We start from the raw sequence: 23,140 nt of genomic DNA, 5'->3' as shown, positions 1-23,140 counted from the left end.
AAGCGCGTAAACACCCCGATTATGTATCAGCAACTCACCTACACGAAAGTTTTATAGAAGGCAACGCAAATGTGCATTGAGGCGTTCCCACATGGGCGCTCACCGGGTCTCCCTTGGGTCCCCCTATTCCAGGCAGGCCCATGGGTCCAGGGTTGCCCTCGCGACCAGACAGGCCCCTAGGTCCGTAGTCTCCGGGTTCGCCCTTCTCGCCTTTGATGGAGCCCGGCGGTAGCGGGCCCGGCGGAAAGATGAATTCGCCCGGTAAGCCTTTCTCGCCCTTCTGTCCGTCCCAGCCGGGTTCTCCGTCTCGACCCTGCGACAGACGTAGTCGCTCACGTTCTGGGAACAATCTGGGCAAAAAGGCCTCTGCGCAGCCTCATCGGTCGTTCCCGTCGATCCTCCTACCACTGCACATACGCACTGCTTATCGCCACCGCAACATTATAGTCCGGTGCCAAAGTGCGAAGCGAAGGGGCTCTTTAAAAAGCAGCATTGTGCTTGAGGCTGTGTGGAACGCACAAGCACATTGCTGCCAGTTCAAATAAATTTCAAAGTATACCGCTTACTTTGAACAAGATTTACACACCTTGGCAGCTTAGAGGCTGAGTAGTTGCTCTGGACAGCTGGAAGGCGCGAGGTCTATTCCCAGCCACGGCGACCACATTTCGATGAAGGAGAAATGCGGAAATACCCGCGTACTTATATTTAGGGGTGCGATACAGAAGCCAAGGTGGTCAAAATTATTTCGGAGTCCCCCACTACGGCGTGCGTCAACATTATTTTGAACAAAGTTTCATGTAAGTACGTACGAGTGGTGCTTTACTGAGAACATTGAGAAGCCCATAAGATCCATAGTGAGGATTGAATTTAGTAGCAGATCCATAATCAAATCTTTTTAAGCACCATAGCTAACATAACATAACTTAAAAACAAATAAGTAAAGCTTTTGCAGAAGCCGAGTGCGGAACGAGGCTCTACTTGCTTATCTATTGCTCAGTGGAGAGAGAAAACAAGAAGAGGAAAGGCAGGGAGGTTGACCAGATGGTCGTTCGGTTTGTTACCCTACAGAATTGAGAATAGAAAGAAGGCGAGCACTGCACGGAGTACAATTGGTCACTGAGGCTCAGTGAAGGCTATTCGAATATCGGAAGCCACGACATGCGACAACCGAATGGGAAGTTAAAGCGAATCATGAGTCCTGCTCGTCCGTACCGGTAGGCCAGGGATGCCTCGAGCACCAGGATAGCCTCTGTCACCTTTCACTCCAGACGGACCCGTAGTTCCGGGGAATCCCGTTGAGCCATCGGGGCCTGGAGAAGAAGATACACGAAAGTAATCGACAAAAGAAAAAAAAAGTCACAGTTTCGCCGCAAGGGCGAAGCAATGAATGCGATAGCAAGAAATTGAAATGTCACACGAAGAACCAGAAGCAGCTCGAAACTTGCAGCGCGCCGTTGAAGCACAAAGAAGGACACCCTAAAAGAACGCATAGGCATGCACAGGGCAAGCGTGAACTAACAACCGTCACAGTTGTTACGTCTACGTGCTTGAGCAACGCTCTGCAAGCATCGACAATGGAGAATTCGACGCTCTTAGATATTTCAACTGCGGCGCGTCCACATCATGAGTGGGTACAGAAAATGGCCATTTTGTCGCGCGCGTCTCAAGGGCAGTTTTTGAATGGAAAGAAGATTAGGAGCGTTGCGTCTGCAAGTGTCGACAATGGAGAATCAGACGATCTTAGATATTTCTCTTTCTTTTAAACTGCGGCGGGTGGAGTGACCCCCTGCGTCTCCAGCCACACGGGGGCGTCTGATGCAAAGTGTGCCCGGTGTTCTTTGTTTTTTTTTTCCTTCCACATCACGAGTGGGTACAGAAAAGGGCCACTTTGTCGTGCGCGTCTCAAGGGCAGTTTTCAAATTGAAACTGTCACCAGTGGTACCACCACAAGCACCACCAGTGGTACATGGTGTACATAAATAGCTCGCCGTTATTTCACCGGCGCATACATGGTGTGTGGTTGAGTTGTCTAACGCAGCGCGCTGGGGAGCGAGGGGTTGCTGGTTCGAATCCGCGGTCGGGTACTTCAGATTTCTTTCTAGTGGTTTATTTTTCTTTGTGCCTTTTATATATATATATATATATATATATATATATATATATATATATATATATATATACACATACACATACATACATATACATATCCGGGGCATGACGGCGATGGTGACGGCAAAAAACAGCCGAGAGTGTCCATATAATTGCTATCGCAATAAAATAGCTTCCCAATGGATGCCTTCCCGTGTGAGTGCCAGTGGCGACGAAAGAGCAGATACCCGAGCCAACGAAGACAGCCGACAGCGAGATAACCGACAACGAGAGCTCCGGAGAATCATGAACCCCCTAAAGAGACAATATCTTGCCACTTTCATTGGCATTAGAAACCGCCGCGTCAACCCGGGGTTGTAAATGGGCTGCTTTGTCGCCCCGTAGCCACCTCCCGCCACAGAGTAAGAGCAGGGTTGGCCTACACTCATGCATGGATGTTCAGGGTCAGGGATGCTGCTTCTTCACCGTGCATTGAGGGGAATGAAGTGAGTGCTTTAGTAGAATACTTCATCTAGCCCTGCAAGCGCATCTCTCCTGAAAGGTGGAGGCATCTGGACAGCATGAGAAAAATAACGTTTCCCAACGCATAGAACACTCAGTTTCCGTTCATTTAACGATATTGTACGCGTCAGAGAAGAAATGAGTGCCGTCCAATATGACAGAAGTATTGTGACTCACCAGGGCGGCCGTCTTCTCCAGGTGCGCCACGATCTCCAGGTATACCCGGTGGGCAGTAGCCGCAGTCGTCACCTCTGGGTCCCGGACGGCCATCTGCACCCGGGATACCCGGCCGACCAGGAATTCCTTGGTCACCCGGTGGTCCACGTAGACCTATGGGTCCATCGGGGCCAGGCCTTGGCACGCCACGACCAGGTGTGCCCTGGTCACCTGGTCAGAAAAAGAAAAAGACACCGTTCTCGGCTCACAAACTGACAGGAGGCATAAATTCCTTCTCGCTGTTCAGAGTTCTTTGCGGTTTTAAGTTGTTGACAGTTTATCAAACCTATCAACACACATCACACACAAAAAAGTGTTAGAAGAACCAGCTCGTCTTGATCACGGAAACTTTCGTTTGAACTTCGAGGCATGACCACTAAAATGATAAAAATTGTTGGAGGCGAGATGGTTCATGATACTGAAGGAAATAAAATAAGCAACAAATAAAATGCACTTGCCCGTGTTGTCCCCTTGTCCTTGCTTAGTAGTTGCGCATTTTAATTCCTTCGGCACAACCACTAGCAGGTTAGCTATTTAGTTTTACCAAAGTTATTGCGCAATGCAACAAAGAGGCCGGACTGCTGCGAGAACACGAACACAACACATGGAGCACACTCTATTAACTGTTTTTTGTCTGTCTAAGCGGCTAGACAACTGAAAAGTTGGCTAGTCGCTGCGATCGGAAAGAAAAAAAAAAGAGAAAGCTATCGCGTGCTCGCTGCATTGCTCTTACCTGGTGGTCCGGGATCTCCGCGTACACCAGGAATGCCCGGTCGTCCATCTCTTCCCGGACGGCCATCTTCTCCGGGAGCGCCGATTACTGTGAGACCCGGTTGGCCCTTATCTCCTACCGGGCCTTGAGGCCCTGGAAGTCCTTGCTGACCCTGCAGGCCTGGCAATCCCGGATAACCTGCAGGCGCGTACGGACAGGTGATGTGTGAGCAGTCAATAGCCTTGTGGACAACAAAATGGCCGCATGCGCGCGCGCGCGCGTGTGTGAAATTCGCATGATGATTGGAGAGTTTCTAAAACGAAGCTATCGCCGAAATGTGGTGGTCGTGGGCTCGAGCCTAGGAGCACAACGCCATAGCTACTTGGCAACCACGGTCAATGACAACATATATGTGCAAATCTTTCAAAAAAGAAGCATTATTGGCGAGTTTTCAACCTGGGCTCTTTGCGTCTGATCGCCAGCTGTGCTGCCACGATATAGACGAAATATGATCAGCTCTGCATGGCGTCACCCGCCACTGTATAGAACACGCGAATGTCCAGTAGTAGACACTGTCACCGAGGTGAAGAAGATCAGGCTGAAATAAAGATCTAAAGGAAAAATTCCCCTGCGGGAAGCGGAAGGAAAGGTTCAGTATAAGAAAGGGAATAAGCAAACGCAGTCGACGTTCGTTAATACAGCGATGACGACAACAACAGCAGCAACAACGCCGACGAAGAAGCCATGGTTGTCCAAACATGCACAAAACAACATCAGGATAACGGAGAGGCGGAGGTGAGAGGGAGAAAAGGTAGAGAATGAACCCGACGCACGAGTGGTGAACTTCCATGCGCAAGAGAAGGTGTACAGCTAACGAAACAAGGGAAGAAGCATTAGAGTTGATACTTGGTGGTTCTGCCCATTGCGCCTAAAATCGCTTGCCGAGGCCAGCCGATTTCATAAGCTGAAGCCCGCCTTGATTCGTAAGCCTGCGGAGCATAGGGGTGATGGTCTAAGAATCTGGGTCTAGGAAAAATGGGCTACAATCTGGCTCGTTTAACACCGCCATAAGAATGTAAAGTTCCTCAGTTATAACGGAATACTGTGTACGTATTCGGTTCTATATAAGAGTTGTAGGCTACACTAGCATACCACTGTGAATGAAGAGACTGGAGCGAGAGTAAGCGCTTAAGGGCATGATCTTGCATTCCAAGGTTGTTTGTGTTATGTATACTTTTAATGCGAGAGCATTACTTGGCTCATTGCTTGGCTGACTTGACCCCACTGCCATCGAAAAGCCTTGGCAGAAAAACAGCGCGCAAATTACGTCATCTTCGAGGCTGGCACGTGGTTATTCGAAAATGGAACGCTCGCAATCTGATCTTTCGTAAAGCAAACGTTCGAAAACTGAAAGTTGGCGGGCGACAGATTAGATAGCGCCCAGGTCCCCGACAACGCTTAAAGCAGGGCGAGCTGCAGCCAGGCAACGTTGTGGCCGATGTGAGAGCCGCATAATAACTCCGATCACGTTGGCCGATACCGATGAGAGTGATAAAGGTAAAATAAAGAGAAGGAAGTCAACCAGAGGAGGTCTCCAGTTGGCTACCCAGTACTTGAGAAGGGAAAATAGGGTGCAAGAGGGTGGTGCGAACCACAAGGAACTGAAGAATAGATACGGCACTATCCACGCGGCTCTGCAGAACACCATCTACGAGCTCAGCAAAGTGTCGCCATAGCACTCAACTCAGCGACATAACTCGACGACACACTCAGTGACAAGTCATGCTCTCGCATTTAGACATCGTAAGAATTGCTTAGGTGCCCTAAAAGTTTTTAGCCGATGTGCGTTCCACTGCTGGCGGGTGATGCCGGATAGCCGGAACTGCTGCAAAATAATGGACACGTAAAAAATGCGGGGAACTGACCGTCCTCTCCTGGCTCGCCCTTGATGGCAAGTCCTCGAGGTCCAGCTGCTCCTGCTTCTCCTGGTATGCCTGGTTCACCTACTGTACCACGGTAGCCCATGGGACCAGTGGCACCCTTTTCTCCTACAGGAAAGGCAGGTAACCATGTACACATGGGGCATGACACAGCAAAGCCTCTACCTCCAGGGGAGTGCTGCGAATGGCGTGCTTACCGTCTCGTCCAGGTAGACCCGTGTCACCAGGTGCTCCTTGGGGGCCCCTGGGACCGGGTATGGGCGATCCGATCGCTATGGTCGGTCCCGGTGGGCCCTGAATACAACATTTGGAGCTATTGAAATGCGCCTAGATGTTCTAAATGAATATAGTCCTAGAAGTACTGCGAGAACTGCATATTGGACTACCCGCTGAACGATTGCATTCATGAATCAAGTATGTTAAAGTGGCTGCGTCCGCTGGGCTGAACATCTGCGCTCTGTCTGTAAAATGCAAGTCACGGTATGAGGCAGTGTCTGGCTGGCGCTTTGTTTGCCATTATCAGTAGAGAGGTGGCAGTCGCTGCTTCAGTATATGCAGGTGCTCGGTGGGACGCCAGGAAATGTACTTTACCTGGGGCGGCACTTCACCGTGAGTGGTTTCCAGTTTTTTGGTGACTAAGATAGCTCGTTATATTTTGCTTCAAAATAGTGTCCTTCAAAGTCCCATTCTCGTACGAACAGCGCAGAATGTTGCTTGTGTACGTGTAAGAAGCGCAAAATACCAAGGAACAGGGAACTCAAACTCAGCCACGCAATCTGTTATATGACACTTGTTTGGCGCGCTTTCTGCCCGTGTTCGGCTTGCATAATGTACAAGCATTTGACATTACTATTGCGTCACGTACCTGATGCCACGTTTTCTGCTATTTTTAGACTATTATACAAAAGCCAGTGTTCATTTATGGGGAAATGAAGTAGAACGTTCATAACTCGCTCTACTGCAATTTTTCGCATATCGCCGTCAAATGTGAAACGCTATCATGTACGAGTGGAAGAACAGCACTAAAAAGACGAGACAAGAAGGGACACAAACCACAGCGCTGTGTCCTTTCTTGTCCCGTCTTTTTAGCGCTGTTTCTCCACTCGTAATCATGAACCAACCAGCCCAAATGCGTACCCTGCTGCTATCGTGTATAGTTAATATAAGTTAGCTGCATTACTGCTGTCGTCTATACCCGTCTTTCTAGGTCGGCCTCTTACCTTGCACGCAACGTCTAAGCTTACGTTAAATATGAGCTACCAGTAACTCAAGAAATGTAACTATTATTGTGCATTTGTTAAACAAGCTTCATTAGTGCTCCCTAAATATAGGTGTCGTATTCGCTGATTGAGGACGATAGACAGTATTTAAGAGAAAGAAAGAAACTCCCTGCAACGAAAAAAAAGGCAATGTATAACTTGAAGAGCGCGAGAACAATGTCGAAATTAAGCCTATTTCTTCATTAGCGGTGCGGCGAGCTTAGGAAGACCTAACACGGTGGACGCCCTGGTTAATGGTTAATATCCTGGACAAGGTTAATGTCCGACGACGCCCGTGGACAAGATGCCGCGGTGTATGCGTTTTATCAGTCGAGATATATTGCGGGCATAGCTGTGTCTTGTCATATGACGCGAAAACATTTTGTCAGGAGTTGAAGCGCGGGATGGAAATTTTCACAAAGAAAAACACTCACCGGTGGTCCTTGTCGTCCGTAATTTCCGGGCCTTCCTTTCTCTCCCGCTTCTCCCTGTTGGGAAAATCAGACAACACCTCGTGACGCTCGAAGGCATTCGTGAACTCTTAGGATAGATTAAAGAAGGCTCTTCTCTTTAAATGGGCACAAACGCTTTGAGACGTCTTTCTTACCGTGTCACCGGCGCCACCATCAATTCCCGTGAATCCTGGTTCTCCTTTCTGTCCTTTATCTCCGGCCGGACCCTCGAGCCCCTCTTTGCCCCTTTTGCCCTGCAGAGGAATACGCCGTGGAGCCGTAAAGAAGTACGCACAGGTCCCCAATATGCATGCAAGCATCTGAAACTATGAGATGGGTCCTGAATGGCTTGGTGTATTGGGCTGTAACTAAGAGCGACGAAGAAAACATAAACAGCGAATCAAAATAAATCTTGCACTTCCCTTACGTTTGAAAAGTGCGCATCTCTACAAGGTATGCGTGCACCTCTGTTGTGGCACGCATACCTCCCATCTCCTTGCTCGTGATTCAAAAAGTACGAAGAGTGTTTTTTTTTTTAAAGAATAAACGGAAGTTTAACTTCAAAGTAAAGCTTATCGCTATGAAGGCGACATAATAAAAAAGCGAAAATCCTCGTAACCATGCGCGTGAACGACAGCAAGCCACATACAAGCGGGTGACTTAATCATTGATGGATGAGCTGCTTTGTGGGTAATCTATTCGTTCAGACAGCACAACCACGTTAACGTGGTCGTCACGAGTAATGCATTTGTTGCGCCAGTACTTCAGCGGGTAGAAATAACTCCAGCAGGAAACACGCCGAACACCCGCTTTTAGTAGTCGCGCATGCAACGATCGAGCACAGTGTCGTTGCCAGAGGAGGCACGTTAGCGTGGGTCTCATTAACGATTCTTGAAGTATTTGGTGTTGCCTAGCTTGAAGTAAATACAACTGTAGCGATCGAAAAAGGTTGATACAAGCAATCTGTGCTGAATGGAGTTGCCAAATCCCTCCAAGTTGTAGAGGAGGTGAAGCGGAGTCTGCATCCGCGGCACTGCCTTTGCTCATTCAGTGACCAAAGCAAACGTGCACATACGTTACTACGTTCTGTAGTAAAAGCCATACGTGAGGAACGTAGTGGACTGCTCCGGATTGATATTCGCCGCCTGACCAGTCTTGAAATCTCAGTACATCTGCAGGCAGTAACTGAGTACACGACGTCGTGCTCATCAGCAGAACGCCTTTGTGGAAAAGTCGGCGCAGTTTGGTGTCTGACCCGTTGGGCACTCATGGGCTGGAGACATCTAACCGCTACGCGGAAAACACCCGTTGCTGTCCGACCGCTGCCTAACTGCGCCATTCGTGTAAGCATGGCCTCGGGTAAGCCAAGGTGATCGTGTATGTGCATGTTTGCTAGAAGGAGTAGTAAATACGCATACTGTCAGGACCGACAGCACTTACCCTTGGACCTTCCTCGCCTAAGTCTCCTTTTTCTCCCTTGAATCCGTCGCTGCCAGGCAGGCCCTGGGATAGGCATACGCAAGTGTTTACCGTACTTTCGTGGGCATCGTTAATCGTGCGCACGATATTGCCCAGGTCGGTTCAACGAAAAACTTCCCAATATCTCATCCTGGCCGTGTTACCTAGTCTTGAGGATCAGGATGCCGCAATGAAATATGTTGTACTGTAGTGGCGTTTCACTTGAGAAAACAACAACTGATGTATTACTTACGAAACTGGCCTTAGCTTATATATTTAGATGCATGTACCGATGGCACCATTCGGAACAAAAAAAAAAAAACTATCGATTTTAATGTCTCCTATTTGTTTTTACACCTTCCAGTAAGAAATTATTGAGTTTATTTTTATTTGCAATATTTGTTTATTTGTGAGTACCACCAGGCTCATGAGGGATCGTAACATGAATGTTACGTGTTTAATTAAGTTTAATTTGCAGGTTAATTTAATCACAGATACAATCATAGAAAGTTGCCACGTCTGTTTTCGTCGACCCAAGCACAATTTTCCACGCACACACAAACAGACGAATAAAAAAAATTTAAAAATCATATGTGCAGCTTGACCAACTCACGGCTTCTCCATCCACTCCGCGTGATCCACGTTCACCTTTGCTTCCAACATCTCCCTGCAAGGACAAGAAATTCGCTGTTCTGACGCCAACAAAAATTCAGAAGGTGCCAACAACCTTTACCGATTAATGAAGACGCGCTTTGTTTTTTCATCGCTATATCTACGAGACAATGAATGAAAGAAATCACTGAACTGACCTTTTCACCCTTTGGTCCTCTGTCACCGGGGATTTGTAGAACTGTTGGCAACCCAGCAGCGAAATAGGAGTCACCAGGAGCACCTCTATCTCCAGGAAGACCTGGCTCTCCCTGAAGAACAAGAAGAAACCCCAAAATTATTTTTATAAGTATGTCAAAACAAGGTCATTTACTAGTTCGTCACATGCGCAAACATCTGTTTGAACATCGCATGCGCAAACATTTGCGCTATAAAAGCATTGAGCTGTTATGTACCTGGACAAATATTTCTGGGACAGCTCTCAAAGGGAAAAATAGCCTGGCGCAGGGGCCGCACCCTGACATGCTCAAGGGCAAATAAGCATTGCGCTTATAAAGGGCGACTACGCTGTACGATATCCTCTGAATGCCAGCGAACATTCCTCGGCGAGTGCGCTCACGGTTACTGTCTCTCCACTAGCTTTTTTTTTCACACACGTGCTATGTCGGTACGAACAAATCATGAGCCAAGACCCAAGACGTCAGCTACTGGCCGTTCGAGGGCCCGCGAGAAGGCTGGCAGGCTTGGACTGCCGGTCCCCTCGTGGACCTAGCCGGGACGCTTCGGCGTTTATCGTGGACAAATACCCTTTTTTTCTCTATCTCTCGCTCTCTCTCACACACACACATTTCCCCGCCTCTTCTTTCCTAAATGTAAGGTACCCAACCGAGCGTGGCCTTGGTTAATAACCTCCCCGCCTTTCCTTATTCATCGCCCTCTCTCTCACGGGAACGCGCGTTCTGGATATGGAGTGTACATTCATTGTGCGCGTTATGTAGCAGCGGGTTGTGCATCTAAAATCCCCACATTTTAATGTGAAGGCGTTGAAAAACAAAATACATAGCGGGGTGACAGAGCTTACGTTTGCTAGACATCGCACTCGATGAGTTCTTTTCCCCAGCGACATTGAGGAGAAGCCGTCCAGGTGATGAAGATCAAAATCAGCTGAGGAAAGACTGACTCCCCTTTTTCAAACCTGTAGGTTACGCTCTGGCACAACAGTAGAAAGCAGCTGAAGTTTGCACGTATGTACAGAGAAAGTCCCGTTCAAATGCTTCGGCGAATGTGCAAGGTGCGTTATGTGGACCACGGCTGGAAGTCTCACCGTATACAAAAGTTGGTGATTGAGGAATGTGAATTTTCCCGTTTCCTACTGATTCTTTTCGCAACAATTCTGTATATTCAGTAGCAGCACGTCGCCAGTGCAAATTTATCCGCATGGCCTTCCTTTTTTTTTTCTATGCTTCTACAGTTCACACAGTCGTTTGTCGTATTCGTAGTAAATGCTGCCCAATAAGACACTTCAGAACTCGTGTACTGAAACTCGTTCCAAGAGATTGTATACATTCTAGTGCACTGGGTGTACTATCAGCGAGAACGCCGTCGGTGAAGCGCTTAGACCTTTAATTGATCGTTAAATTTTTCTCAGCGTGACAATAATTTCGAACAACTATCCGAGGCAGACTGCGAAGGAGTTGCGAAACTTTAACACCTCGAATCTTGGTATGCATCGCGTCATGTAAAAGTTTCTTTTCGTAACGTCTTGTTTCACCGGACTGGTGCTGAATCCGCTCACCTTAGGTCCCTTGTCGCCTTGCGCGTCATCACCCTGGACACCTTTGGGACCTGGCGCTCCTGGAGGGCCCGGTCTTCCCTGGTAAGACGACATGACAGAGAAAAAAAGGTCAGTCCGCGTTACTTACTATTCCGCGTCATCTAAGCGTAACTAAAACAAAAGAGGCAACTCGGACACAACTCCATCACCATGGAGATTGGTTGTCGCGCGCACCATGTGCGCCACTTTCAGGAAACAGGAGCTGTTTTTGAAGTGCCGGTGCAGCTGTACAGTACTCACGGATTGAAATAGGACAATTTAGGGCTCAGTAATGCATATGTTTTCATTTCTACCGTCTTCAGTTTGGGTCATACTGGCGTGATTTTGACTCGAACACGTAGATCAGAACCAACACTATCTTTAGAGACCAGATTCGTCGCGGCATGATGCGGTTATCTTGAGCAATTGCGCATACGACTCGTTATACTAAAAAGCCTGATGTCGCATTTGAATCCGTGAGTACTTACGTTAGTTTTGCACCTACAAAACGAAGCGGACATGGTGCACGCATAATATGCGTGCGCCTTGAGGAGTGTGCATGTCAAACTTGTAACTGCTGTCAGTACGGAGCGCAGAATTTACCTTTTTTTGTTTTGCTCTGGTGGTGTGTGAATAATTAAATTTTTGAATCGAAGTAAATACGAATGTTCTAGGCAAACCGCGTCCGAATATCATTAAATATCGAATACATTCCTATTTATAAACAGAAATGAAGTATAAAGATTTCACAAAGTTTGCTCGTAGAAAGAATTAAGGAACAAAGAAACTGCTTTTACTCGTTTGGTGCTCCACGAACATGACGGCAATAAAATAAGCTTACAGCAGGTCACTACGGTGCATTTAGAGGGCCGAGTGTTTTTAAGAAGCAAGAGAGAAATAAATGCCTCAGCAGCACGCGTTACATTAAAGGGGTGCAGATATGAAATCGGCCAAATGTTAAATAGGTTTGCCTAAATCGAGACAGCAACATTACGCATAGGCTCCCTAAAAGCGATGAACGCTTAAGGAATTTCTGGAGATTACTTAGCAATGGTCAACCACCCCATTCGCTTTCTTAGTAATTTTTGCCTCTGCGTAACTACTATGACTCTCCTACCGCAGAATAAATCGGTACGGTCCCTCACACTTACCTCGGGTGGCTTTCTCTCGCTCAAGAGTTCAACAAGTGCTGCTAGCCGCTAATTAGGAATAGAAATGAACATCCGGCACTTTAATATAGCGAACTGTCGGATCGGAATACGAATATAATAGCAGAAAACACCCGATTCATGTTCGAAATTTCGAATGATCGCGAATCCACAATTCCCCCCTTCCCTCTCTCTATGTGAAGAAAAGGTGGGGGATGGGGTGAAATAGGAGAAGACTATTGCACTGCGCGATTCAAACGATATCGTGTGTATTACACGGCGCCAAAGCTGAAAATACGAAGGTCACTCACCGCTGGTCCACTGTCTCCTCGAACACCTTTCTCGCCATGAAAACCTGGGAAACCAAGTGCGCCCTACGGTTGACAGGAAGAGAATTAATTTTTTACTTAAATTCACCGATCAATCCACATCCGGCCAAATAATCAGAAGTGAAGCGCTTCTTTGACTAAAATTCCATCATTTTCGGTGACTCAAGTTATTCTATTATACTTTGCCTGAGCTCAGCTTCATCGGCGGCTCCACCATTGGTATGGTTAATCCATATTCAGAATGAAATTCTGGATTTTTACTTGGAATTGTTTAAGAACATACACTTACACGTATTCGCAAAATACAGCACGAATCGCCCATTGCGAATCCCTCCTTCAAATAGGTTTATTTGTGACAATTTCGCTTCGTATTTTCTTCTTTTTTTTGCTATATGAATGACCGAGTTTGTCCTCCACAGTACTTCACTTTTCTCTTTAAAACTATCGTTTTGTGACGTGTAGTGTAAGCTTGATCTTACCTGAGGGCCCGGTCTTCCGTCGTCTCCTGGGTCTCCACGAATTCCAAGGGAGTTTATCCCACCATCTCCAGGCAAACCCTGCAAACGAAAAAGAAAATGTCATGTAGAGTGTCAACACGCGGATGCGCCATAGTGTGTTGCACAAGTGAGATTATTATCCGGGACAGATGCATAGCTTCCTCAAGGATCAACCGTCACTTGCTGTTGCTGTGAAGTTACGTCACTGTTTGCCTTTTTTTTTTCTCTACACATCTCTAATGTTCAGTTTTTGCTCCACACGATAATTCATTTACCACGTGGACTCGTCGCAATATTCTAAAGATTGTTTGTAAAGGCATCGTTACAGTGCAAACTAAAACACGGACAAGAAGGCAAGGCTCGTATTCGTCCGCTCTTGTCTGCGCCATGCTTAGTGATTTGATGTTCATGATTTCGAGATGCGAACTAGTGCAGTCCCTCACGTTACTTCGAGATGAAGGATTTTGAGACCTTTACTTTGCACGTTGTGAGGTTAACTACTGATGTAACGGTAATTTTGGGCAAGAAGCAGGCGCATACAATTATGACCACACATGTAGGCATGCGTCATAATCATGTCCTGGGAGCTGGCATGAGAGAAAAAAAAAACGAGAAATTATTATTTATATTTACGAAACGGCGCCACGAAGTAAGACAAACACACGAAGGAGCACACCAAATATTATTATTATTACAAAAATGATAGTCGCTAGGCACTGTTTGCACGTTACTTTCTTTCGATGCTTTGAGGTGCATGCATCTATCGGAAAGATTCAACCAAGTGAAGTAATGTGCGTAAGTATAATTTTTATACTACCATGCATATGTGCTGGTACAAAAATACGAATATAAATTCTGTGTCTTCATTAGGACACACGCGTACCTTGGGTCCGTAGTTTCCGCGAGGACCACGTGGTCCTGGCGGTCCCCAGCCACCGGCTGGACCATGGGGTCCGAGTAGACCCTGCGTTGAACAAATACGAAAAAAAAAAAACGAAACATTATAAACCTTATGTTCTGAAATGACGTATGACAGCATCAATAAGCGTTGGTCTTTCTGGCATTTAGAAAGTGAATTTTCTTTTTTTCATTAGGCCCAATAGGTCCATACAGAAGAGATGAAAACTAAACACACTCAAGCGCTTGCTCAGAATCTTATGAGAGGAAAAAAAAAACAAACAGATTATGCGTCGCTATTCTTCCGAGGATTACAACTCATGTCATAATCACCAGTGACTTCAGCCATTTATGTGCAGTTACTTTTAAGAAAAAAAAAAGAGCACAAGAAAACCAACTTCGCTCGTTGTTTGTAGTCTTGGCATAAGTCTTGAAATGGCGGTCTGTAAAATCTATTATAATTTACCAGGCAGAACTGGCCTGAGTACACGGCTGCAATCGCTTGAACATGCTAAGTTAGAACCCCCCCCCCCGCACATTATTTTATTGTTTTATTGTTTATATTGTCGCCTCGCATTCTTATGTGCGCGCTAATAGCAGGTGTTTTGTCAGGAGGCTTCTGATAAAAACTAAGAATGTTTCGAGGGAAAACGCGAATACATTGATGTCAAGGAAGCTCTGCAGATTGTTGCAGGCATCGTAGTGTCATAAAACAACGTATTCTAGCCCTTAGAACTGTCCGCACCTATTCGCATAATGCAAATTACTTTTGTTTTAAACGTAGTTTTTATCGGGGTGATGTCTCTCGGCTTGTCGCAATAAGTGCAAAACAGTACCTTGCTTCCGTTGCATCCCGGTATTCCCGGCTCTCCAAACAGCCCATCGAGACCTGGTTTTCCCTGTTCAAAAAAAAGAAGAAGAAAATAAAGAAAAACGAAACTCTTGTTACAGAATACAAAGGCCACGAACACTGGATGCATTTGAAATAGCTTAGATGGTAGGTTATTTTAGACGAACATGCCTTCAGTGCATTCAAAGGGTTTTGAAGTATGTTCAATTAAACCAAATAATTTTGTAATTGTTTCTAAGAGTCGTTGTGAGTTTTACTTTTCAAAGCGATCTGAAGGCACGTTGGAGACACTATTCATTAAAGTTTCACTATATATATATATATATATATATATATATATATATCTTACACTCCCCCAAAACTTGACCATAAAATTAAAAAAAAAGAGTCACTAAAAATTGTGTCTTAAGAGTGAAATTCGCATTTTTGATTCTGTTCGATTGCAGTGCAATAGTGGTGACGCAATATTCGTGGATCCGCAACCGTAAACACCTCATATACTTCTAGATCCTTTTATTTCTTGAGAAATGTTTACAGAAACTCAATTTTTATTCCTCTTCTGATGCAATGTAAGCGTAACTTGCCCTGTTTGTAGTTATAATGAAGAATTAGAAAGTTCATAGGGCGTACTTGCCATAATTTGTGACACTGAGTACAGTTAGTTGATTTTGCTATACTGGGAATGGGGGTTGACAATGCAACTTCTCTTACTTTTTTTTTGTGTACCTCATGTTTAGCGTACCTAAGCTGCGATCTCTTTTCTGAAAGAAACCTTTTTAAAAATTAGGTAACTGTAGCGTACCAACCCATCCCTGGATTGCACTTTTTAGCGTCCCTTTATTGAACTGTGCAGTCACAACGAGTAACAAGCAAAAATAAAATAAAAATTGCACAGTTTCCTATTGCCACATTCTTACCGGTGCACCTGGCCTGCCTGGGAATCCTGGTGCCCCTGGTTCACCCTGTAAGTGATGAGAGAGAGAGAAAGAAAAAAAAAAAAGAAAGTGCCTTTACAAGTTGTCTGGTGATGATGCGAGTCTGACGCACAATGGCAACAGATTAGTATGGGCTGCTCGGCGTACAGACGTCATACACTAAAGTACAAAACACATGAATGCTTATCTTTTTTTTTTATAATTGCGTTTCAAGTTAGTAAAGTGGTATCCACACTATTATTGAAAATATGAATATAATCGATGTGTATAGTTTTCGATAATGGCTGTTGATATTACGCAGTGTTCGTAGATTGCATTTACGCGTGCGTATCTACAGGAACAGCTATAGTTCAGTTTTACAATCTTCTGTTGACGTGCTACGGAGATGCAGGTTCAATGTGGCGCAAGTTACTATTCTTGTGGCGTAAATAGTAAAGGTGTCGAGCCTACAGTAAGCCTTTATCTTTACGCGCTACGGAAGAACTTCTTACAATTCGTCTTTTTGCCCATAGTCATTTCTTTCATAGAAAAATAAAAAACAAGAAAAAGTACATGCACATGCGCCAGAAAAAAAAAAGAAAAGAAACACAAGCTAAGAAGAAAATAAAGTAAAGGGAGGGCAACCGAAAGCCACACAACGTCTGCCCGCTTTCAAAGGAAGCGAGTGAAAGAACACAGGTGAGGAAATATGAACGCTTAGGATGACTGACTGTCGACAGAGAAATATTGACTGCTTATTCAATGTGGTTCATGGCTAAACGAGCATGTGAGAAATAGAAAGACGCGTGAAGCCAGTACGAAGGAAAGATTTCTTCACTGCAAGCATAGCGTTGATGAGATGAAGCCAACAGTGCGGGAGCGAACGACGAGCAGAACGAGATTTGAACAAACAAATAACCTTACGCTTTGCTATATTACGAAAGCTTTAACCGCACTATAAACCTTCGCACGTACATGTGTGTTATTAATGTTTTGGCATTTTTGAACTTCTGACCGGAATCGCGAACATGAGACGTCGTGAAGGTCGCCTAAGCCAAGTTACCGTAACGACCATCTGTAACCTAAATGAGGATCCATCTACAATGTTGGGGGCTGAGCCACAGTGAAATCATTAGAGCAACCAGAAGCCCAATTACTAAGCCTACCTAGAAGGTTTAGGGGTGATGGCTAAGTAGTGCGCATGAACGCACGACTTTAGACATGCATGCTATGAAGAAGACGTCATTATGACAGGAGTCCCTAAAGCTACATACAGGGTCTTTTAGCGGCTAAAATTTAGAAAGTACACGCGCGCGTTATGACTATACAACGAAATTACTATTGTTTACTGTCACCCTGACCAACTCAGTATGTTTTTAAGGTAATCTCAGGGAATTACTTCATAGTAATTGATTAATTAACTTTCAAACTATTGCTTTTAACGCCCCACCTTCAATAGAGGAGTTATAGAGCCTATTAACTAGTGTCCAAATAATTTACTTCCTTGATAATAGTTACCGTGGTCTTAATTCTTCAGAGCTTTTAAGAAAGTGGGCGAAATTTGAAGGAGTACCACGTGACTGATGGGCACTTGTGCTCAGGGGCAGAAAAAGAAAAAAAAGGTGCAAATCAGATCTTCATAAATATATGCAAGCTTCACGTTGGTGGAAGCATTCATGCTTTATTTGTTTTCTTTATTTTTTGTTTTGTTTAAGGTCTCTAGTTTTGTTTGAGGTCGGCGTCATGATGGCAGATAGAAACATGCGTATTTCTAAAAACGCCCACTTTGCGCTGTAACCGGCACAGCTTCGCTCTCAATACAGCGCGATGGTTGCGAAGCCATCTGAAAAATATTCATATTTTGAAACACATTTCGAGACGCTGCCATTTCTACAGCAAGAGTGCAAAGTTGCAAGTGGCGTTTTCGATACCGTGTCAGTTGACTCCTCTCATTGTCTTAATCCCCGTGGATAGGTTTCACAATCACGAGCGCGATGACTGAGTAATTAGGAATGGCCCGTGTCACAATTTTCATTAAGACACGCTGGCAAGCCAGTTGGTTCACAGTTCTTGGCTAGATGCCACAGCGCGCGCTCACACATCGGTCGGAGGCAAGGAGTCGAAAAGTGAACGCAGCGCTGCTGAGCAACAGCATTAGGTCAGCGCTGTGCTCTATCTTCGAGTACATTTGTCCACTGTCTACGCATGTGGCGACAACAAGCTCCCGATATTTTTCTCAGAAGTGTATAATCAAATTTGAAGCGTGGCGAAACGGCAAATGAAAGGATTGGTCGGAAGACCGTCTAGCTCAGCCGCCGTTTCACCATTCGATGAATGATGATCCGCCCGGCGTGAGTCGTCGTACGTACTCGAATTCCTTTGGGTCCGATGGCTCCGGTGTCTCCGGTCAAACCTCGTTCGCCTCGGCGACCAATCGGTCCCAGGGGACCAAGGTCTCCTGGCGATCCCTCGGTGCCCGGCGATCCGGGAAGCCCAGGGTGGCCCTGCGCAGTACAGGCACACATAATACTGACACATTACGGCCTGCGCAACGAATACTACCCGAAGACACCTAGACTAGCCGCTGTTAACGGGAACATACTTTTTTTCTGTTTTATTAACAGTCAGTCTAACACTCCGTGAGTAATTCGATAATCGTCACCGTTGGAAGAAAAGGGTACTTAAAAAAACCTGGAGGACGCTTAAGCTTCGCCCTTTAGAGTGGACACCTCAGCACTGCCGTGAGGGAAGGAACGTCTATGAGGTCGAGACATTAGCCGTTGTAAACTCTCCTAGGGCACCTAATGCAAGTGTAGTTGCGAAGTGCGCACTGCGTCATAATCACCATTCACCTTCACCATGCGATTCCGTCTTCATCTACATTTTCACTGTAACACTTCTGTGTGTTTGCTGTTTTTCTCTAAATGTACCCACTTCTGTAAAAACCTCATTTGGGGTTGACAGTATACTGAAATAAAAATAAATAAATAAAGTAGCAAAGTGCTCACCCCGCATCTGTAAGGCCATACGTGCACTTACGTTGCTGGACGCTTGTTGCTGTTGTTGATGGTGATGAATTATGAGCCCTTTGTTTAGATGAATTATGATGAATTACGAGACATTTGTGCTCCGAGCTTGTTCTGACGCTTAGCAGTGTTTAGCCTCATCTTATATTTCTTTTTTTCTTTTTTTGCGCTTCTAGCCCCGAAATCACAATTCCATCGCAAACGACCGACCAACTATAGTTCACTTTCCTTTCTTAACGCCCTTCTCTGCCCGTCGACCTTTTGCAAAGGCACAACGCAATGGCTTGACGGGAAGGTGTAACTCACCACGGCTCCTTTTTCACCTTTGCACAGGCATGGCTGGATAGAGCACCCTTTGCACGCCTGTAAAACAAGAGGTAAGGAGGACTGAGTAACTGAGCAAAATCAATTCACAGTTTCAACGAGGTAGATGCGAAATAAAGATTATCCCACATTTCCAATTGTGCACTTCGGTACTCGTTTTGCTCTTTCGTTCACAAAAAGACAAACAAACAAAGAAATAAAAATTGACAGTCCCTTTAGGTAAAGCCGAGGAGAGGGCAGGTGAAAGCCTATGCTCTCACGAGACACTCACTAAATTACTTACATTTGGTACCATTGGTATTCACGCCGCCGACGCCGGATTTATTTATTTTTTACTCATTAGCCATATAAGGCTTTCGACTTAAAAAACTAGTATGAACTGCAATGTTAATGTCTAGGGAAAGTGTCAGTAATGAAGCTGCCCCGACCCGTCTAATCACGTTCCCTATTACGTATAAAATCGTGTGATTAATCTCCCTTGTCTTTGTTTCACAATACGTGATAATAGATATATTTGTGTGCGCGACGATGTGCCTTCTTCAGTGGGCTTGCTTATTTCGTCTGTGTGTTCTTACATTTCGCGTAAGTCTCCTCCTGTTCATCGAGTGTCTTATGTAGCGTCCGTGGCGGGAGCAAAATAAAAAAAAAATTATGGCGGCTTCACACTAGTGCTGCGAAGACTGAGGAATCAGCGGAGCTGGTGGCGTTCCTTCTTCCTTTCCCTCCTCCCTACTCTCACTTCCCTTTTCCACCCCTTGCTATACTCTACAATGCACGGCTTTGCTGTGCTTCAACCTTTGCCCTCCTCATTTCCATCCTCCTCATTCTCACTTTCCTTTTCCCACCCATTCATATACTGTACTATAGATGGCTACCTCTTGCTATATTATACTACACATGGCTATTCTATTTTACCCTCTCCCCTTCTCCCCTCCCTACTCCTCACCCTCACATCCCTTTCCCATCTCCTTGCTATACTATTCTATACGTGGCTATGGTATGCTTTCATTCTCTCTCTTTCCCCTTCTTTCTTTCTCTTCTTCTCTGTCTTCTTTCTCCCTCTTTCTTTCATTCTCTCTCTATCATTCTTTCTCTTTCTGTCTGTTTCTTTTAGCTCTTTTTTGTGTATGTTTCTTCCTATCTCTTTCTCTGTCTAGTTCTTTCTTCTTTCTATCTTTATGTCTCTCTTCCATTTCTTTCTATATCTCTCTCTGCACTCGTTCTCTCTCCCATCAGAGTTATTGCATCCCACGCCGGACAAATCGGCGCCCATGTTGTGGGAGCGAAGCAGAAGATGAAGACGAGGAGGACGAAGAGAGCGCGTGCCGGTTCGTGATGATGATAATTTCCGTTCCCACTACCCGGTGCAACGAAAAGCTTAAACAGTTCCGCTTTTTTGTTAAAACAAATCATGGCAAGTACTTTGCACATACACGCCAATGCAACGGATGAACCCGAGGAAAGGCGCACTTTGTTGCAGCGGTGCAAGGACAAGGGGTCTCTATTATAAACTATCGAGTCTGAGCACCGCGGAATTCGAAGCAAGCAAGGGCACGCGAAAGCGCTCCGCGTGTGGCGTTCACCAGTCACAATCCCGCGCCCCTTTCAGCGGCTGCCGCCGCTTCGTGTACATAAGAGGCGGCACTGCTCGCCAAAGAAGCCCCAAGAAGGACTTCTTTCAAGGACAGTTATCTCGAATCGGAAAGGATGGCGAGGAAGGATGAGGCGCCGCTCTCTCGGGATCATCTTTCTCGTTCGCCGCCGCCTCTACACGGCGTATGCTGGCCCGTCTTCCGGCCCCTCCTCTCACTCCAATTAAGCGCGTCCTTTTTCATTGCACGCAATCCCCCCCCACCCCCTTTTTTTTTACTATCTCTTCTTCATTCTTCTTTTCTTCTTCCTTTTGAACTCTGCCGGTTCGCTTGGTTCTGCTGCCTTCTATACTTCTTTTTCTTTTTTTTTTTCAGACTGGCTCTCTCTCGCGCGTGACATACCATTGCGCGAGTAATGAAACCGCGCCTCGACTTGCTATGGGGGCTGTCTCTTGTTTCTCAGCCCGTCGTTTCTGACCCCTTGTTCTCGCGCCGATGCTTCTCCGCGACATCTCCTTCTTCCTCGTCATCTCGCTTCGCGTCTGCGCATCGTCGCTCCCGGAGACGTCGCACAGTATAACAAATTTCTCGGGCATTTTCCGCTCGGGAATCAGCGGGCTGCATTGGAAAGGCAACCCAGCGGGGGAGAATGGCAGAGATGGGAGGTGGTTGCGAGCAAGCGCGTGTTATTCGCCGAATACATTCCTTGTTGGGAACAAAAAAAAAAAAAATTTGAACGAGCGAAAAAAAAGAAGAAAATAAACATGCGCGCAAGCAGACCTGGCTGGCATTGTAGACCACGTATTTACAGAACTTCCTTGTCTTGCGTAAGCGTATATCTCTTAATTCGCAGACGCTAAAAGTCCCGTTAAAAACTCGGGCGCACAATTGACTATGGCGCCCGGTGTGATACAGGAGCGGCGATGGTCAACGGCAGAAGACGCTAAGAGCATTTGCGCAAATGCTGGCCCATATTCGAAAAGTTCAATTCGAAAAATGATGAAGGGAGATGGGGGCACCTTCAGCGACTCCGGTAAATTGTCATGGTGGCAGCGTCGCCAACCATAAAAAAAAAAAAAAATCTACGGGATGTCTTTAAGAAACGAATACATTCCCCACGTGGGCTTTCGTCTTGGCCCTGCGTTTGACCCGACGCGCCAACCTTTCGCTGAAATGCTTCGTTACAAGTTCGAAAGAACGCGACCGTTCATAATGATAAATAGCAAGCTGTCGAAAACAAATTTGGCAACCGTGAAATAACTTCAAAAAAGCAGCGTTTCAAGCTTCTTGAATCTTTCGTCACGTGTGCATTTATCGAGCTATGTTCCATGGCTAAATATTTGCGGCATTCAGAACAAGGGGCTTTCACAGCCAGTGGCGGCCCCTTTATACGCCAGCATAATTGTGAGACGCCTGGTAGCGGCCGTTCGTTTCGAATGCCAATGGAGAGGTGGAGAAAAAGCGACATAAAGAGCAAGAATGGCAGGGAATCTAACCGGGAAGGTGTCCGGTTTGCTACCCTACAAAAAGGAGAAGGAGTGCATATAAAGATGAATGTGGCAGAAGTTTCGACTGATGCGCCGAGGGGCACGAAGGTCAGCCATCGAGAATTGAAAAAGACCACGGAGCCGATTCGCCACAGGTATATCACTAAGCGGTTGCAAGTTCGGCTGCGCGAAGAAAGCGAGGCGGAAGCGGAGGTCCGAAAGTGCTCCCCGCCGACTTCTGTGACTGGCAGCCAAGGGAGAGACCTTTCCGTCGTCACGAAGCGGGGCGAGGACGTGCGGCGAGCTGGAAGGTGTCCAGGCAGTCGCCGGCCCGGATCGGGCCAGAACTCGCTGTCACGAGCGACACCCTCGCGCCTGTGACTGACTGAATGAGCCGCTGCCGCCGCGTTTGTTGGGGGCAACAAGCGGCGATGCGATGGGACGACGTTTCCTATATGGCCGCGTGTAGCCCTCGATTGTCGAGCATTGTGAAAGGACGCGGGAACACGCACTTGCGGGAGGTCACCAACACGGGTGCGTCGCAAGGTCTCGGACGCAGCTGCCGCCGCGGCGGCGTCTGATGTACTGCCGCGGGACATTTTGTCGGTCCCTCTCTCTTTACCGCAGGCGCTCACGCACTCGGCATATACGCCCCAGCTGGCACAAAACGACACGCTTCTCCTCGCATCTCTGGCTAGGGAACGAACGATAAGAGTCGACCGGCCTGGCAAGTGTAACTGTAGTTTAGTTGAACTGCCAAACTCAACAACAACAAAAAGTTTTCAGGGTGCTGGAGACACGAACTGATTCCACAGCCTTCACAGCACTATTACGGTAATATTGATGAAATTTTCGTGAGCAGTACGTATAAGGCTATTTTTCATCGCATTATTATTATTATTATTATTATCATTATTATTATTATTATTATTATTATTATTATTATTATAGCGAACATACGCGTTCCATAAGGCTTCAGAGGTCGACAACGGACACTCAGTGGCAAG

General features: G+C 46.2%; 1 protein-coding gene across 1 annotated transcript in view; it reads right to left on the bottom strand.

Annotated features, from left to right (window-relative positions):
- The window catches only part of LOC119397272 (collagen alpha-2(IV) chain-like), a 98,160-nt gene that overhangs the window by 50,464 nt on the left and 24,556 nt on the right, over nt 1-23,140 (bottom strand). Inside the window, 19 exon segments of the mRNA XM_037664705.2 lie at nt 104-313; nt 1,213-1,310; nt 2,788-2,997; nt 3,560-3,736; nt 5,464-5,586; nt 5,676-5,772; nt 7,172-7,225; nt 7,345-7,443; nt 8,630-8,692; nt 9,261-9,314; nt 9,457-9,567; nt 11,052-11,129; nt 12,529-12,591; nt 13,026-13,103; nt 13,927-14,007; nt 14,777-14,839; nt 15,708-15,752; nt 18,074-18,208; nt 19,037-19,093. Of these exon segments, the coding sequence (XP_037520633.1) occupies nt 104-313; nt 1,213-1,310; nt 2,788-2,997; nt 3,560-3,736; nt 5,464-5,586; nt 5,676-5,772; nt 7,172-7,225; nt 7,345-7,443; nt 8,630-8,692; nt 9,261-9,314; nt 9,457-9,567; nt 11,052-11,129; nt 12,529-12,591; nt 13,026-13,103; nt 13,927-14,007; nt 14,777-14,839; nt 15,708-15,752; nt 18,074-18,208; nt 19,037-19,093 (1,896 nt within the window).

The sequence above is a fragment of the Rhipicephalus sanguineus genome, chromosome 1, assembly GCF_013339695.2.
Source record: "Rhipicephalus sanguineus isolate Rsan-2018 chromosome 1, BIME_Rsan_1.4, whole genome shotgun sequence".
In the NCBI taxonomy this organism is placed as follows: domain Eukaryota; kingdom Metazoa; phylum Arthropoda; class Arachnida; order Ixodida; family Ixodidae; genus Rhipicephalus; species Rhipicephalus sanguineus.
Note: the sequence above shows the minus strand (reverse complement) of the source record. Positions and strands in the feature narration are given on the sequence as shown.